Source organism: Hakea prostrata, unplaced genomic scaffold (genome assembly GCF_041222555.1).
Source record: "Hakea prostrata isolate BN-2017 unplaced genomic scaffold, UWA_Hpros_2 contig_44, whole genome shotgun sequence".
Taxonomy (NCBI): Eukaryota; Viridiplantae; Streptophyta; class Magnoliopsida; order Proteales; family Proteaceae; genus Hakea; species Hakea prostrata.
In genome coordinates, this window is record NW_028291163.1 from 47,818 (window position 1) to 67,465 (window position 19,648).

The 19,648-nt window shown below is 43.0% G+C and overlaps 1 protein-coding gene across 1 annotated transcript; it reads left to right on the forward strand.

The window, feature by feature from the left end:
- Window positions 1-715: 715 nt before the first annotated feature.
- LOC148999097 (uncharacterized) lies at window positions 716-1,150 on the forward strand. The gene has a single exon (XM_089141467.1). It carries the CDS (start codon window positions 716-718, stop codon window positions 1,148-1,150), a length of 435 nt encoding a protein of 144 aa, XP_088997593.1.
- Window positions 1,151-19,648: the final 18,498 nt, after the last annotated feature.

Consider the following 19,648-nt stretch of genomic DNA (forward strand, 5'->3'; position numbering starts at 1 on the left):
TCCTCCCGAGGACAACTTGATTCCAGAAATCCCACATGGGGAAGGCACATCAAAAGGCCCCCAGGGACATGCTACTACAACAGATGTAGATGAGCTTCTGAAGGGAATGCTCGAAATGCAAGGAGTGTTGAGGGACTTGGTTCATCAAATTGGAGTTGAACTAGGCCCAAAACGGAACACTCATGCAGGAAGGTTACTGGGGGCTTTCTAGAAAACCAAAGGGTCTTGACCGAAGAGGGATGTCCTGAGAGGGAGACAGGCCGAGCGTTAGAGATCAATTCATAGTGGTCTTGACCTTCGCCAGAAAACCCCAAACGGGACCAGGATCAGTGTCTTGGATCATATTTCGGTACCTTCTAAAACTCGATCCTTGCCTCAAAGGAGCCATCGGGAAGATTATGAGCATCAAGGAGAGAGTCATCCGCAACCAACCCGATCAAGAATGTTAGTTGCACGAACGCACTCCCAGAGGAAGGATACAACTGAATCTAATGGAAATGGAGCGAGGCAAAATCGTCTTCGAAAGAGGATGGCGAAGGTCAAGCGCTAGTTGGAGGATCGAGATCATGACGAGGATCTAGACGTGGTTTATCGGGAGCCCTTCTAGAATTAAATCATGAACATGCCACTTCCTCATAATTTCATCATGCCAACTTTCACACCTTTCGAAGGAAAAACCAACCAAAAGGAGCACATAAGCTACTTCAAATCAGTAATGACTGTCCTCGGGCTGGTGGACGAGTTGCTTCGTAGAACATTCCCGGCTTCACTTAAAGGACCAACAATCAAGTTGTTCAGCAGCTTGCAACTGGGATCCATCAATAATTTTAGAGAGGTTGCTCGTAAGTTCATAGCCCGATTCAGAAGAGCGATCGGGAGCAAGAAGACATCTGACAGTTTATTTTCCATAAGGCAAGGACGGAATGAATCCATTTGGGATTTCCTGAAGCGCTTCGATGAAGTGGCCATCGAGATCAAAGATCTAGATGACCAAGTTGCCTACAGTGCACTCTGGAGCGGCATCACGCACCAAAGACTTTTGGAAGTTCTCATGACGGACAAACCCAAGACGTACGGGACGTTGTTACGTAAATGCCAAAAGTGGGCTAGCATGTATGAAGTGATCAATGCTCGGGTGAAAGATGATTGAGATAGAAGACCCAATAGGGACACAGAGAAGAGTTCCCCGAATGACAGAAATCAAGGATCAAAGAATAGATGGAAGCGTGATCAAAGAAGGGAAAGTTACACTCCCCTTAATGCAAAGCCATCAGAAATTTTGATGAACATTCAGGACAAGAAATTCTAAAGTGGCCCAGGAAGCTGCACTCTCTTCCAGAGGATAGGGATATGACAAAATACTCTTGTTTCCACAAAGATTATGGACACCACACGGATGGTTGTCGAATCTTGAAGTCAGAAACTGAGAAATTGATCCAAGAAGGCAAACTTGGTCAGTACGTACGGAGATCCGGGAAGAAGGCAAACTTGGTCAGTACGTACGTACTTGACAGTTCACCTGAACCAAAAAAGGGAACACGATCGCCCAGCCTGAAAGAAGACGTTAAAAAAGCTAACAAAGGAAAGAGAAGGTTGATCAGGAGGAGATGACAGTCTATGTAATCATGGGTGGCCCGACTATGGAATCAATTAGGAAGGCAAAGCAAAAGCGCGGTTCATGGTGGCTGTGCATCTACCAAAAAAGAGGCCAAATCCACCGTGCTCAAAGCTCATAACATTCACTGATGAGGACATGAGCGGAGTCATAGCGCCGCATGATGATGCAATCATCATCAAAGTCAAAATTGCAAATCGAGAGGTTCACCGGGTCTTGGTTGATACAGGATCATCAGTTGTTCTGATATCTTATGAGGCTTTTAAAAGACTCAAGATAGTTGACTATCTACCGACCCCTTAATCAACTCCTCTTTATGGTTTTGCAGGATCTTCGGCGATAGCGGAAGGAATGATCCATTTGGATCTAAAGATCGGGAAGTGACCCCAAGACACACTAGTTTTGGTCAACTTTATGGTTGTAAAATATTTATCAGCATACAATGTGATCTTGGGACGACCAACGCTCAATGCACTTGAAGTAGTTGTGTCTCCCCGGCACATGAAACATAAGTTTTCGACCAATGCAAGGGTTGGTGAATGGAGTTCCACCCAATCTACCTCCCGCCAATGCTATGTGAATTACTTGAAAGAAAATTGGAGGTCAGAAAGTTCGGGAAGCGCATTGACCATTGAAGTCCGTGATGATAGGGACAAAGTGAATATGCAAAGAGTGGAGCCGATCGAGAAACTGGAGAGAATTCAACTCAACCAGTCTTTACCCGATCGGGGGACGTTCATTGGATCAGAGCAACCAGAGGAATTCAAGGAGGATCTGACAAAGTTCTTGTGTGACAATGCTGATATCTTTGTGTGGTCTACAAGTGACATGCCCGGGATAGACAGGCGGGTAGCAGAACATAAGCTATGGATCCAGAAAGATGCCACCCCGGTCATTCAAAGGAGAAGAAATTTTGCAATAGAAAAACATGAGGCCATCAGAATAGAAGTTGAAAAACTCGAGAGATCAAGCTTCATTGAACCAATCAAATGCCCGACTTGGTTGGCTAATGTGGTAATGGTCAAAAAGGCGAACGGGAAGTGGAGAATGTGTACTGATTACACACATCTGAACAAAGCTTGCCCAAAGGATTGTTATCCTCTCTCGAGGATTGATCTTTTAATGGACGCAACCACTGGACATGAAGTTCTTAGCTTTATGGATGCTTACTTGAGGTATAATCAAATCTTGATGAGCCGGGAGGATGAAAAGCATACATCCTACATGACCGATCGGGAATGTTACTACTATAGAGTAATGCCATTCAGGTTGAAGAACGCTAGTGCTACTTATCAAAGGGCTGTCAACAAAATTTTCCAACACCAGATTAGGAGAAATATGGAGGTATATGCTGATGACATGCTTGTGAAGAGTCTTGTTCGGGCCAAACACTTGGCAGACCTTGAAGAAACTTTTGACGTTTTGAGAACTTATCAAATGCGTATGAATCCGGAGAAGTGTGCTTTTAAAGTTTCCTCCTGGAAGTTCCTCGATTTCATAGTTTCTCAAAGGGGAATTGAAGCTAATCCGGAGAAGATCCAAGCATTGATCGGAGTGCAACCGCCCATTACTGTAAAAGAAATCCAATGCTTGATAGGAAGGGTGGCGACGCTAAATTGGTTCATATCCCGAGCAGGGGAGAAATGCAACTCTTTTTTCAAAGCGTTGAGGGCTACACCAAGCTCGGGAGGAATCACTTGGACAGAAGAATGCCAACAAGCATTTGAACAATTGAAAGCATCACTCGGGACAACACCTGTCTTAGCCGACCAGTAACCGGGGAGCCTCTAACTGTTTATCTTGCCATTTCACCAACTGCAGTAAGTGTTGTATTGGTAAAGCGAAAGACAATCCAGCACCCGGTGTACTATGTGAGTCATGTACTTATTAATGCTGAGACAAGGTACCCGGACGTTGATAAACAGGCTCTAGCACTTTTGGTGGCTTCGCGGAAGCTAAGGCCTTATTTTCAGGCACACCCAATAATAGTCCCGACCAACTTCCCACTCAAGAAAATTTTGGAAAGACCCGATGTAGCTGGAAGGATGGCCGGGTGGGCAGTGGAGCTTAGCGAGTACCAGATCGAGTTCAAACCAAGAACAACCATAAAAGCTCAAGTTTTGGCTGATTTTATTGTGGTAAGCAGCCTACCAAAAACTGGAAATCAAGGAGTAATTGTCGAGACATCAGACTTATGAATTTTACATGTTGATGGCTCGAGTAGTGTTTCTGGCTCGGGAGTAGGGCTAACACTCAAAAGTCCCAGGAACTTCACAGTCAGCTACGCATTAAGATTTAACTTCCCGGCCTCAAATAACGAAGCCGAATATGAAGCTCTTATAGCAGGCTTGAAAGTTGCCCGAGCACTCCGAGTACGAGAGTTAGAAGTGAGAAGTGACTCCCAACTCATTGTGAATCAAATAAATGGGGAGTATAATGCGAAAGATGAGAGAATGGCCAAATACTTGGCCAAGGTAGAGCAACTTAAAATACTCTTTGACCAGGTTTCATTCCACCAAATACCCAGAAAAGAGAATGAACGGGCAGATGAACTGTATCGGCTATCTTTAGCCAACTACAAGAACCTGGAATCGGCAGTCTATATTGAAGAATTAGATTCCCGAGTACACAAGAAACAAAAGTTTTTGAAATCACTAGTGATCCTGAATGGACCACACCTTTGATAGCTTACCTAAAGGAAAACAGGCTCCCGATTGATTCTAAGGAAGCAAAGAAAATTAAGAATCGAGCTGCCCGATTCACCATCATAGATGAAGAGCTATATAGAAGATCCTTCACCGAACCACTTTTAAGGTGTGTCGGACCTTCCCGAGCTAGCTATGCTTTAGCAGAAAATCACGAAGGAATTTGCAGGGCACACATGGGTGGAAAAGCTTTGGCACAAAAGGTATTACGTTCAGGTATATACTTGCCAACAATACAAAAAGATGCTATTGAATACGTTCACAAATGTGAACAGTGTCAAAAGCATGCCAATGTTCCAAAAGTACCTGCAGTGCCCATAATGCCCGTCTCAAGCCCAACCCCTTTCGCAATGTGGGGTATGGACCTGATCGGGAAATTACAGAAGGCTTCAAGAAATCGGGAGTAACTTGTGGTCAGCAAATGGAGAAGTTTTCTGAGGAAAAAGTTATCTACAGGTTCGGGATACCCCGAATCCTCGTGACAGATAATGGAAAACAATTTGAAGGAGTAGGATTCAAAGCTTTCTGTAAAAGATATCACATTGAGCATCGATTCGCCTCAGTTGCTTACCCTCAAAGCAACAGACAAGTTGAGGTCACCAATAGGACACTATTGGACGGAATCAAAAAAAGGTTGGAGGACAGTCGGGCACTATGGGTCGAGGAACTCCCGAGTGTACTATGGTCATACAGGACAACTGCCCAAACCCCGACTGGAGAAACACCATTCTGCCTTGCCTATAGAACCAAAGCTCTGGCTCCCGTGGAAGTACAGGCCGAGTCATTCCGTTACATCTCCTTTGATGAGAAGCAAAACGACCAAGGCCTAAGGGAAAACTTGGACCTCCTACAGGAAACCCGAGAGAACGCCCAGCAAAGAAATCAGTTGTACCAGAAAAGAATGGCTAAACATTACAACTCCTGGGTTAAAAGCCGAGGTTACAGATCAGGCGATCTGGTGCTGAGAAGAACTGGGGCTTCTGACCCAAAGAACCAAGGAAAACTAACTCCAACATGGGAGGGGCCTTATATCGTTGATAAAGAAACAAAACTGGGAGCATGCCGACTGAAAGTCTCAGAGACTGGAAAGCCGATTGATCGGTCATGGAACTCCACTAATTTGAGAAAGTTCTACATAGCTTTGTATCTTTTTCAAAACAAATAAATATTGATTCGGGTCCTTCCCGGTCGTCTTTGCACCTTTATTAAGGACTTGCACTTTTTTAAGACTATATTGATTCGGGTCCTTCCCGGTCATCTTTGCACCTTTATTAAGGACTTGCACTTTTTTAAGACTATATTGATTGGGGTCCTTCCCAGTCATCTTTGCACCTTTATTAAGAACTTGCACTTTTTTAAGACTATATTGATTGGGGTACAGATCAAGAGATCTGGTGCTGAGAAGAACTGGGGCTTCCGACCCAAAGAACAAAGGAAAACTAACTCCAACATGGGAGGGGCCTTAGTGACAGGTTTCCTTTACCGGGCCTCTTCCATTCCCCCGAGCACCGCATTCATAAGATCCTCATAAGAAATATGGGTGGTCACTGCAAGACAAAAAAATATAATCAGGTCAGAACAGGGAATACAAAGTAAAGGCAATAGAAACAAAAGCTTACCCGGGGAAAAGCCCCACAGTTGAAGGATTGAAACATATCCATGAAATAACATGGCAAAGTCATCCCCCTCAACTTGGTTAATGATCTCGACCCTTTCCTCTTCGTTGGGATCCAAGTTGACTGTCACGCCCTCCCAGCCGGTACCCTATCTGGCATACCCGAGAGTGTGATCCACAGCCCGAAGATCAGGTATCGAGTGATCAACCTCCCACATAAACAATAACATAATCATGAACAATCATAGCAAGAGTGCGGAAGATAAATCATAGATCCAATAAAGAAAGAATGAATCATAAATGAATCAGAATAATAGATATAATCAGAGTATCAAACAGATAAGTAAAGCGAGACAAAAATCCCACTTTACAACCAGCGGAAAAGTAGCTCTAAAAGAATAAACTAGACAAAATCTAATCCCAATAACAAGTACATTGGGTAACTAAATTGTTCTCCACTTTATAGACAACATCCTTGTAAGTGTAAATCTCATAAATAGCACAAGGACGCTTCCACTCAATGGTCGGACTAAGCATCGTACGGAGCATAACCACTCGCGGAATCTTCAGAGTAATTGTGGTAACCGCAATCACCTTCCTGGAGATATGTCTCTTCGCCTTGCGCTTCTTCATAGGGACCGTCATAGTACTCAGTACCTGCAGGATAGTCTAACAACATTGTACAATAAAGGAATGAGTTTCAAAGAAACTCGGTAAAGGCGATTAAAAATCCATAATAACATAAATGGCAGAATTCCAGAACAAACATAAATGCAATATGATATGAGACAAGCAATGAGTGAATGAATCTAACTCTATGTATGCTGGTCTCTATTGGCAGACATGCTTTAAGTCATAGCACCGTACTTCCTTAGGAAAGTCCACTCACATCCTCAACCATTTAAGATATCTTGGATTCTCTCACGGATCATTTCACCGGTCTTGAGCAGCCGATTGGTAAAGGGTCCTTCATCCCTCAGGACAAACCATGGCAGGGGGTTAAGTCAACACACTCTCTCACAACCATTTGGTATAAGTCTTTGGCGCATGTCGGGGTAAAACCTAGCCAAATGCAAGTCTTCTACTTAGTTACATCAAGTCGGATCCAGATACTTCCATTCCTCGTCCCCGACGATCCTTTCCGGTATCCTTCACACTAGAGTCGGCGTATCCTATGGCACCGACCAACTCGGACTACGGACTCATCAACCCTATTGATCATCCACATATGGTAAACGGGAAGCTCTCACGTCCTCTCACGGGTTGGTTACCGGTCTTAAGCGCCCGTGAGCCCAAGTCTAATCATATGCAACCCTACCAATAAATGGCCCCCACAATGTGATTCCCTGTCCTCTCACGGGTTGGTTACCGGTCTTGAGCGCCCATGAATCCCCATTGCTACCACGGGTCGTTCGGTCTCAATACCCCTCCGATTAGGGTCGACATAACAGGACATCCTAGCCAAACACTACTAGACAATCCTAGATATGTCATCCAACAGTTTAGGAAGGTGTCCAGAGGGCATCTCCGGAAACATCCCATAATATTCCCGTAGTAGTCCAAGGACAGAAGTGTCAAAAGGACACCTCTCCTTTCCAAACCATACTTAAGCATACACATGCATCAATTCATATCATCACATATATGGTAACTTCATATATGGAAAGAAATCAATAAGTACAATCACTTGTATAACATTGGTAAGTAAATCATACATGAATCAATTTAATATGAATAAGTAATGCTACTGTAATCAAAGTTATGCAACAGTAGTATATCATTGTAAGAATCTAATTTAGGAATCATATCTATGATATTCAAATATAGAAACTAGATTCATGCTATCTATGTAATTAAGGAAATAACCATCCTTACCTTTTATAACTCGCAAAGGAATCCTAAGAAATCAAGTAAGATCTTGGCAAACTTGAGAAGAAGGTCCTAAACAAGTATATACAACATATTAGGAAAGATCCCTAACAGAAAAGATATCAAAACATCCGAAAGCAGACCAAATTTGGAGTTGCTTTGTACTCATTGGTCGAGTGGATTGGTCGAGTGGTCCAGTCACCAATCGCGACCAATGCGAAAGAGAGCCTATAAAATCAGAGTTTTAAGATATGAAATCCGAATTTGGTGGTTCAAAAGGGTACCAATCAAGGGGTAGACTACATCAGTAGTATTCTAACAAATAGGGGACCTCAAAACACCAATCAAATCAAGATATCAAGATCCAAATTAGGAAACAAAAAGTTACCATAATTAAATCAACCATGGATCTTGATGAATTTGAAATAGAAAACAAAGACAAGAACAATAGGAGGATGGATCATTGCTTTCGGTAATGGTATCATGAAAACATACATAGATCTTCATGGAATAAGGCTTAGAAGTATAAATCTAAATAAGGAAATAAAACCTACCATATATGTAACTACCATGCATCATGAAGAACACATAGTATGGTAGAAGAGAACAACTAGAAATCTATAGATTATGGATCATGGAAAGAAAACACAGCAATTAACTACTAACATGATCAATCAAACAAGATCCAAGAGATCAGAATTCAGATTAGAAGTTTAACAGAGATTAAATCATGGTTTGATCATGATTCCTTCAAAAGCTTGCAATGATCATGGTTAAGATCATTGTTCTAGCCTCAAATCCTTAGGATGATCATGAGAACATGTTCAGAGATGTTTGCAACAGAGAATGCAGCATCTCTTCTACTGTCTCAACTCAAAAAGGAAAGAAAAACAAAGATGGAGGAGAAGAAGAGAGAGTAGACATACCTTTTGATGCAAAAAGAAGAGTTTCGACGAAGATCCGTCAAGAAAACACCAAGGATGCAAGAGAGATGACTTGCAGAGGTCTTTGGTTCGTTCCAGAGAGTTTGGAGGCAGCAAATACGAAGTGGACTCGAGATTGGACTTAAATAGAGCAAGAACAACCTAATTGCCAAAGACAACACTCATTGGTCGAGTGGATTGGTCGACTGGGTCCATCGACCAATCGGTCGACCAATCCGACAAACAAGACCAAAACAGGGAATTGAAGGTCCAGATAAATTCCAATCTTAAAGGGGTTTTGCACACAAGTCAAGTGACTTACCTAATAGGTAGAAATGCCTTCAAACCAAGATAGAGAGCACTCCAAGTCCATCAACTAATTAGATCTTCATCAGGATTCAGTTTCCATAAATAGAACCTCATCATCAACTTTCATGGATTCAAAGCCGGACACCAAGTCCTCCTTTGGGATGGCCCAAAGCTGACTTCTTACTTTACTTCGGGTCATCGGACCTACAAATAACAAGGTTTCCGGGTCAAGGATAGGGCTGGGTTTTACATTCTCCCCCCCTTAAAGAAATTTCGTCCCCGAAATTGAAAGCGTACTGTGCTTCCAAAGAGGTAAGAAAACTTCTCCTTCATATCTTCTTCCTTCTCCCAAGAAGCTTCTTCAGGGGTATGGTTCTTCCACCGAATCTTCACCAAAGGAATGGCGCGATTCCGCAGCTGCTTGTCCTTCCTATCCAAGATTTCGGCCGGTTCCTCATCATAGGTCAAATTAGCACTAAGTCCTTCAGGTGTTTGCTGCAAAATGTGTTCCGGATTCTCTATGTATTTCGGAGCATCGAAATATGAAACACATTGTGCACACCAGCAAGAGGCGGAGGTAATGCTAATCGATACGCAACGGGTCCAACCTTTTCCAAAATCTCGAAAGGTCCAATGTAACGAGGGCTAAGCTTTCCCTTAACATTGAATCTCATCACACCCTTCATTGGTGAGACCTTGAGAAAGACTTTCTCTCCAACTTGAAATTCCAAATCGGTCCTTCTCTTATCAAGCATAAGATTTCTGTCTTGATTGGGCAGACTTAATCCTTTCTCTTATCATATCTACCACAGCACTTGTAGCTTCAATCATTTCGGGACCTAAGACTTTTCTTTCACTGTCTCGATCCCAGTACAAAGGTGTTCTACAAGTACTGCCATACAAAGCCTTGAATGGAGCCATGCCTATTGTTGCTTGATAACTGTTGTTATAGGAAAACTCAACCAAAGCTAGGTGTTCATCCCAATTACCACCCATATCCACCACACAAGATATGAGCATGTCTTCCAATGTCCGAATTGTCCGCTCGGATTGTCCATCGACTGTGGATGATGAGCTGTACTCAAGTTCAATTGGGTTCCCAAGGCCTTCTGCAAACTATTCCAAAACCTTGAGGTGAACCTAGGATCACGATCCGAGACAATACTCAATGGCACACCATGCGGACGAACCACATTATCCACATAAAGCCTTGCTAGCTTATCCAGAGTATGAGTGATCTTCATAGGAATGAAATGGGCTGATTTGGTCAACCTATCAACAATCACCCACACGGTGTCATTGCCTTTACTTGTCCGAGGCAAGCTAGTCACAAAGTCCATGGAGATATCCTCCCACTTCCAACTAGGAATAGGAAGAGGCTGAAGTAATCCGGATGGAGGTTGTCGAACGGCTTTCACACGTTGGCAAGTCTCACACTTGGCAACAAAATCATCAACATCCGCCTTTAGACCAATCCACCAAAAATGTTCCTTCAAGTCCTTGTACATTTTGGTGCTTCCCGGATGTCCGATGAAAGACCGACTTGGTGTGCTTCCTTCAATATTTCTTTCTTAACTTCTTCGTTTTGGGCACACACAGTCTTCCTCTAAACAACAAAGCACCATCCATGGATATACCAAAGTCGGGGTCCGACTCAGGATTCGAAGAAATCTTCTCAACTTTGATCAAAAACTCTTGATCGAACTCTGTGAGCAACAATCTTATCTCTAAGACCAGATCTTGCCATCATGGCGAAAGAATAAAATCAGAATTCTCAGGGACGATTTCCAAATCAAAACTCTCAATAGAAGACCACAATGGTAAACTCAAAGCATTCAAATCCAAAGTCTTCTTCTGGTTCTTCCTACTAAGAGCATCAGCAACAACATTTGCTTTCCCAGGGTGATCTTGAATATCACAATCATAATCGGAGACTAGTTCCAACCATCTCCTTTGTCTCATGTTCAACTCCTTTTGGGTAAAGAAGTATTTCAAACTCTTATGATCCGTGAAAATGGCAATCTTCTCATCGTAAAGATAATGTCTCCAAATCTTCAAAGCAAAGACAACGGCGGCAAGTTCTAGATCGTGAGTGGGGTAATTCCGCTCATAATCCTTCAATTGCCGAGAAGCATAGGCTACGACCTTGCCATGTTGCATCAGTACACAACCCAAACCAATCTTTGACGCATCGGTATAAAGCTGTCATACCACCGGAACTATCGGGTATAGTCAAAACCGGGGCACTTGTCAATCTATCTTTCAACTCTTGGAAATTCTTCTCACAGGCGTCAGACCAAACAAACTTCTCTTCTTTCCTGGTCAACTTAGTCATAGGAGCAGCCAACCGAGAAAAGTTCTCAATAAACCTTCGGTAGTAACCCGCCAATCCAAGAAAACTTCTTATTTCCGTTCATCGACTTCGGTCTCTCCCAATCAGCCACAGACTTGGACCTTTTCGGGATCGACACGAATACCTTCGGCTGAAACCACATGACCAAGGAATACCACTCTCTTAAGCCAGAAATCACACTTGCTAAACTTAGCGAACAACTTCTTTTCTCGCAACCTTTGCAAAGTGAAACTTAGATGACTCGCATGCTCTTCTTCGCTCTTCGAATAGATCAAGATGTCATCAATGAAAACAATCACAAACTTATCAAGCACATCATGAAATACTCGGTTCATGAGGTCCATGAACACCGCAGGAGCATTGGTCAATCCGAAGGGCATGACTCTAAACTCGTAGTGACCATACCGCGTTCGAAAGCTGTCTTGAAGATATCACTAGACTTCACTTTCAATTGGTGATATCCGGACCTTAAGTCAATCTTTGAGAACACAACTGCACCCTTCAACCGATCGAAGAGATCATCGATTACGGGCAGCGGATATCTATTCTTGATAGTCAACTTATTCAACTCACGGTAGTCGATGCACAAGCGCATACTACCGTCTTTCTTCTTGACGAACAAGACCGGAGCTCCCCAAGGCGAAACTCCCTTCTCTTCTTTAACTTTTTCCCACCTAGTGTGTCACCTTGGTTTCCAAATCAGAAGCAAGATATCCAAGAACATCATCAACAACTTGCTTCCACTCTTTACTTAAAATCATCAAAATCCACTTGACCAAATGATTTGAAAACTTAAATCATGCTCAAATATATCCATATAGTCATCAAACAATATTCCATAAGGCAAAAATCACATTTTCCAAAAATTCAACAGCAAATGAGGTCACTGTGACCATTGGTCGAGTGATTGGTCGAGTGACCCAGTCGACCAATGAGTCGACCAATGCAGACAGAATGCGAAAATTCGCATTATAAGCCTCATTTTCACATTTCAACCTCATTCTAACTTCTTCCAAAGGTGAGAGAGCTCTAGGGAAAATCTCCAAGAGTTCCCACAAGTGTTCTTGAGGTGATTTAGTGCTTCAACAACAACACCACAACACACCATCTTCACAAACAAGGTAAACCTCTCAATCTTCCTTCCATTTTCATCTTCTCATGCTTGCATTTCAATAAAACCATGCTTTACTTGTATCCAATGCTAGAAATCATGCTTAGGAATGCTTAGAAACATATTCCCTAGGTTTTAAACACAATGCCATGCATAGACAACAAGTTTTAACACATTGGTGCTCATCTCGCAAAGTTTTATACCGAAATCGATATCTTTAGAAAAATTTCGTTTTCTCTCAAACCGCTTGAAATTTTCGCACGAGATCAAATGCTACATGCTCAAGATGACATTGTAGATAGGTCCATACAATTTGATTTAACCAATTTCAACTTTTCAAAAATCCAATTTTGACCTAAATTGCAAAATCCCCAAATTTCCTTCTTGCTGAATTTTTCGCTTTAATCCAAGTTTTCGATCGATTTTCATCAAAACAACTTCATAGACATGAAATTCCAAGTATTGCGCACATGCTAGTATGTTCAAATCAAATTTCCCCCAAATTTGAAATTTTCCGAAAAATTACGAAAATACCCTTTTGGCTCAAATCTTAAAATAGCACTAATTGGAATTGTCTCTTGTCTCTTTCACAGATACACTATGCAAAGGGGAGGGCGAGGAGGAGGTAGAGGTCGTGGTCGCATCGTAGGTGCTCTTAGGGGCAGAGGTCAAGTTCCTTTCGAGCCTAGACGGGAGGTTAGGAGACCGGACATGTTTGACACACCTCGGGCCGAGTTCTGTCACGAGGCCTACTTCAGCTCTTTGCAATATCGAGATGGGACGTCTACTTCACTTACGCCAGCTCGGAGCCTTTAGGATTCGGCGGAGGTTCGACACTTTGCGGTGGACTCATCTCTTCACCGAGGATCTACCGGTATACCCGGGAACTAGTGAGGTTGTTCTTCGGCAACCTTACCTACACGAGAGGAGGCTCGAGGCCGGGGACATCCACTTAGACTTGTCCTCGGGAGCGGGGGTCTTCCGGACTCGGATTCGCTTCTCTACCCGGACAACTGGCTGAGATCTTGCGGGTTCCTTACTATCCACAGCAGGTGTGTGTGGATACCTGCGAGGAGCAGATCCGGACAGCCATCGATGCCGTACGAGCTTCGCGAGATATGCTCTACGCTATGGGATAGCCGTCGATGCTTCACACCGTGGACTAGCGGACGGATGACGGGTTCTGCACGTATTATCGGTCGCATAGTCGGCCGAAACATCATGCCGAAAGCCGGACATCACCATCGGGTCACGGTGATGGAGGCCTTAGTCATCTACCGCATCTACATGGGCTTCGAGATCGATCTCTCCTACATCATTCAGCAGGTCATGCTTTGGACTTAGTTCTGCGGCCTAGCATGCGGAACCTTTGCTATGGGAGGCTTCGACTTTGATCTTCGGGCATTTCGGGGTGAGTTTCGAGGATACACCGGTGGACACTAGATCACGGGGATACCCCATTGGGACTCGGACCATTCGTCGGATGAGACTACAGCGATCGAGAGAGATCTCCTGGTCCGGAGGGTGAGGATGATGATGAATCGGAGGATGAGGATCGGGGATCGAGAGGATGGAGGAGAGGATATCGGTCCGATAGTGATGATCGGGCCGGAGATGATGCGAGATATGCGCGAGGCTGAGCCTGTGCATCACGAGTTTCCTTCATCACACTTCGAGGTAGGTGGCCCTTCACATGCGTTCCGGAGACTTCGGATCTTGGTGCACGAGATGAGATCGATGACTTCCATGCTAGAGAGAATGGAGGTCGGACGGGAGCAGATGTACGAGAGGATGGAGTCACGACGGGATAGGATAGAGCATCGGGTGACTCGGCTAGCGAGAGGAGTTCGGAGCATACGAGAGATCGGAGCGAGATCACCTAGATAGATTGTACCTTAGGATTTCCATTTATGCATTTCGGATGTAATCGTTGTAAAAAAACTTTTGAAATTAATGAAGTTCATTTTGTTTCTCTTTAATTATTGTATGTTATGCAACTTTCTTTTCCTTGCATTAGTGACATTTGTTCAAGTATAATTATGGTATGTTATTCGGAAATGTTACGTTATGCCTCAAAGGTCAAGTTTCTAATTCGGTGTTCTATTATTCACTTCTAAGAGTAGAAGAGTCATTTCAGATCAATGACTCGGGAATGTTCGATTGTTGTCTTTTGTGGTTAGGATCTCCTCGAACCTTGGGCTCACGATACCAATCATCACGCCCTCCCGGCCCGGTACCCTATCCGGCATACCCGAGAGTGTGATCCACAGCCCGAAGATCGGGTATCGAGTGATCAACCTCCCACATAAACAATAACATAATCATGAACAATCATAGCAAGAGTGCGGAAGATAAATCATAGATCCAATAAAGAAAGAATGAATCATAAATGAATCGGAATAATAGATATAATCGAGTATCAAACAGAGATAAGTAAAGCGAGACAAAAATCCCACTTTACAACCAGCGGAAAAGTAGCTCTAAAAGAATAAACTAGACAAAATCTAATCCCAATAACAAGTACATTGGGTAACTAAATTGTTCTCCACTTTATAGACAACATCCTTGTAAGTGTAAATCTCATAAATAGCACAAGGACGCTTCCACTCAATGGTCGGACTAAGCATCGTACGGAGCATAACCACTCGCGGGATCTTCGAGTAATTGTGGTAACCGCAATCACCTTCCTGGAGATATGCCTCTTCGCCTTGCGCTTCTTCATAGGGACCGTCATAGTACTCGGTACTGCACGGGATAGTCTAACAACATTGTACAATAAAGGAATGAGTTTCAAAGAAACTCGGTAAGGCGATTAAAAATCCATAATAACATAAATGGCGGGATTCCAGAACAAACATAAATGCAATATGATATGAGACAAGCAATGAGTGAATGAATCTAACTCTATGTATGCTTTGGTCTCTATTGGCGGACATGCTTTAAGTCATAGCACCGTACTTCCTTAGGAAAGTCCACTCACATCCTCAACCATTTAAGATATCTTGGATTCTCTCACGGATCATTTCACCGGGTCTTGAGCAGCCGATTGGTAAAGGGTCCTTCATCCCTCGGGACAAACCATGGCGGGGGGTTAAGTCAACACACTCTCTCACAACCATTTGGTATAAGTGCTTGGCGCATGTCGGGGTAAAACCTAGCCAAATGCAAGTCTTCTACTTAGTTACATCAAGTCGGATCCAGATACTTCCATTCCTCGTCCCACGACGATCCTTTCCGGTATCCTTCACACTAGAGTCGGCGTATCCTATGGCACCGACCAACTCGGACTACGGACTCATCAACCCTATTGATCATCCACATATGGTAAACGGGAAGCTCTCACGTCCTCTCACGGGTTGGTTACCGGTCTTAAGCGCCCGTGAGCCCAAGTCTAATCATATGCAACCCTACCAATAAATGGCCCCCACAATGTGATTCCTGTCCTCTCACGGGTTGGTTACCGGTCTTGAGCGCCCATGAATCCCCATTGCTACCACGGGTCGTTCGGTCTCAATACCCCTCCGATTAGGGTCGACATAACAGGGACATCCTAGCCAAACACTACTAGACAATCCTAGATATGTCATCCAACGGTTTAGGAAGGTGTCCAGAGGGCATCTCCGGAAACATCCCATAATATTCCCGTAGTAGTCCAAGGACAGAAGTGTCAAAAGGACACCTCTCCTTTCCAAACCATACTTAAGCATACACATGCATCAATTCATATCATCACATATATGGTAACTTCATATATGGAAAGAAATCAATAAGTACAATCACTTGTATAACATTGGTAAGTAAATCATACATGAATCAATTTAATATGAATAAGTAATGCTCACTGTAATCAAAGTTATGCAACAGTAGTATATCATTGTAAGAATCTAATTTAGGAATCATATCTATGATATTCAAATATAGAAACTAGATTCATGCTATCTATGTAATTAAGGAAATAACCATCCTTACCTTTTATAACTCGCAAAGGAATCCTAAGAAATCAAGTAAGATCTTGGCAAACTTGAGAAGAAGGTCCTAAACAAGTATATACAACATATTAGGAAAGATCCCTAACGAGAAAAGATATCAAAACATCCAAAGCAGACCAAATTTGGAGTTCTTTGTACTCATTGGTCGAGTGGATTGGTCGAGTGGTCCGGTCACCAATCGTCGACCAATGCAGACGATAGCCTATAAAATCGAGTTTTAAGATATGAAATCCGAATTTGGTGGTTCAAAAGGGTACCAATCAAGGGGTAGACTACATCAGTAGTATTCTAACAAATAGGGGACCTCAAAACACCAATCAAATCAAGATATCAAGATCCAAATTAGGAAACAAAAAGTTACCATAATTAAATCAACCATGGATCTTGATGAATTTGAAATAGAAAACAAAGACAAGAACAATAGGAGGATGGATCATTGCTTTCGGTAATGGTATCATGAAAACATACATAGATCTTCATGGAATAAGGCTTAGAAGTATAAATCTAAATAAGGAAATAAAACCTACCATATATGTAACTACCATGCATCATGAAGAACACATAGTATGGTAGAAGAGAACAACTAGAAATCTATAGATTATGGATCATGGAAAGAAAACACAGCAATTAACTACTAACATGATCAATCAAACAAGATCCAAGAGATCGGAATTCAGATTAGAAGTTTAACGAGAGATTAAATCATGGTTTGATCATGATTCCTTCAAAAGCTTGCAATGATCATGGTTAAGATCATTGTTCTAGCCTCAAATCCTTAGGATGATCATGAGAACATGTTCAGAGATGTTTGCAAAAGAGAATGCAGCATCTCTTCTACTGTCTCAACTCAAAAAGGAAAGAAAAACAAAGATGGAGGAGAAGAAGAGAGAGTAGACATACCTTTTGATGCAAAAAGAAGAGTTTCGACGAAGATCCGTCAAGAAAACACCAAGGATGCAAGAGAGATGACTTGCGAGAGGTCTTTGGTTCGTTCCGAGAGAGTTTGGAGGCAGCAAATACGAAGTGGACTCGAGATTGGACTTAAATAGAGCAAGAACAACCTAATTGCCAAAGACAGCACTCATTGGTCGAGTGGATTGGTCGGCTGGTCCCGATCGACCAATCGGTCGACCAATGCCGACAACAAGACCAAAACGAGGGAATTGAAGGTCCAGATCAAATCCAATCTTAAAGGGGTTTTGCACACAAGTCAAGTGACTTACCTAATAGGTAGAAATGCCTTCAAACCAAGATAGAGAGCACTCCAAGTCCATCAACTAATTAGATCTTCATCAGGATTCAGTTTCCATAAATAGAACCTCATCATCAACTTTCATGGATTCAAAGCCAGACACCAAGTCCTCTACTGGGATGGCCCAAAGCTGACTTCTTACTTTACTTCGGGTCATCGGACCTACAAATAACAAGGTTTCCGGGTCAAGGTTAGGGCTGGGTTTTACATTGACAGGGGTGTTCAGGAGGTCAATATCATCCTTGGACCTCTCCTGAAATTGCGTAAGAAAAGGTTCGGGAGCGGAGGGCTTGAAGAACAGAAAGAATTCTCTCCACTTCTTGGTTGTGGATTGGAGAGAATCCTTCAAGATGAAATTCCCTTGAAATGAAGAAGACACCCTCTTTGCTACGTAAAACCAGCCACACTGGGTGTGAGGGTGCAAAGAATAGTAATGATGAAATAAGCCAAAGGTCGCAAAACACCTAAGGCTCTGCAAAAACCGACAAAGCCGATCATGATATGCCAACTGTTTGGGCTCAAGTTGGACAGGCTGATGTAATAGTGCTCTAAAAAATCAACAAAAAGATCATGCAAGGGAAGACGCAGGCTCCCGATGAAAGCATCATAATATAGGGGATAGAAACCCTTCGGGGAACTACTCACCCTCTCGTTGTCATTCGGGAGAATAACTTCATACCCCTCGGGTATGCCAAAGCAAGAAATAAACCTATCTTAGTCATCAGAAAAAAGGGAGCAAGAATAGAATTCAAGTCCTGAAGAAGATTGCACAAAATCAACATGCCAAGGAGTCAAAGGCTTGGATTTCGCCAATGCTAAGGCATCCTCATCCAAGATTCTCTTATTTGGCTTGGTAGGAAGAGCTCCCCAGAAACCACTAGGATGCTGAAAAGGTGGACGGGGTGGAGTATTTCTAGAAAGAGGGCGAGATGAGGCCGAAGTGCTGGGCCTCAAGAAGACTCAGGAAGAAGAAGCCGGGGGGTCACAAGAAGTGGCCATAGACTCAGGCCTCAAGACACTTTGAGTGGAAGGGGTGGTAGACTCAGAAGCGGTAGCAGACCCAGAACCATCCTGAGTTTCTTCATCCCAAGTCCCTACACTAGGAACATCATCAATTAGAGCCTGAGCGACCTGGGCCCGAGCGGCTTGAAGCTCCCTATCTGTGAAACCCGGCCCTAACCTTAACCCGGATACTCTTTTGTCTGTAGGTCCGAAGACCCGAAATAGAAGTGAAAGTCAACTATAGGCCATATTAGTGGATGATATAGTGTTCGACTCCGAACCTATGGAGATTGAAGATGATGCCCCATACTTGAAGACAGTGTTGGAGATAGAGAAGAGACTACGCCTTGATGAAGAGAAGATTAGTTGATGACCTTAGAGCTTGGTGGGATATGATTTAAAGTCATTTTTCCATGCTAGGTAAGTTAAAGTAGATGTGTATAAAGATTCGTTTGATTCCGAGTAGTAGAAGGCCCTCAATTCCCTGACTTTGGGTTTGTTGATAGCCTGGGTCGACTACTTGGGTCGACTGGGCCAGGCTACCAAGCCAATCGACCCAGAGTTGCTGAACTCGAACAAAATCTTCTATTTTGAGTATCTTGCTATATATACCCCATGACTTCGTGATTTTAGTATCCCTAGCCTCCTAAACACTTAGAGAACGAACGGAAACCATCTCCAAGCCTCCAAGAGTGAAGAAGAAGACCTAATCTTGCAATCTTTCAAGTTCCCTCTCTTGTTCATCAATCAAAGGTTAGTATTCAATCTTTTGTGTTATTGATTCATTCTTTCCATGATCATTCTCATCTCTGAACTGAGAATATGATGAAGATGCTGTTACCTTGTAGTCATATCTTTACAATCTCTTTTCATTCTCTTGTACTATGATCATCTCATTAATGCTT

Bases quoted from the DNA above. Each gene is read 5' to 3' on its own strand.
- LOC148999097 (XM_089141467.1), top strand. From the start codon at position 716: ATGACTGTCCTCGGGCTGGTGGACGAGTTGCTTCGTAGAACATTCCCG.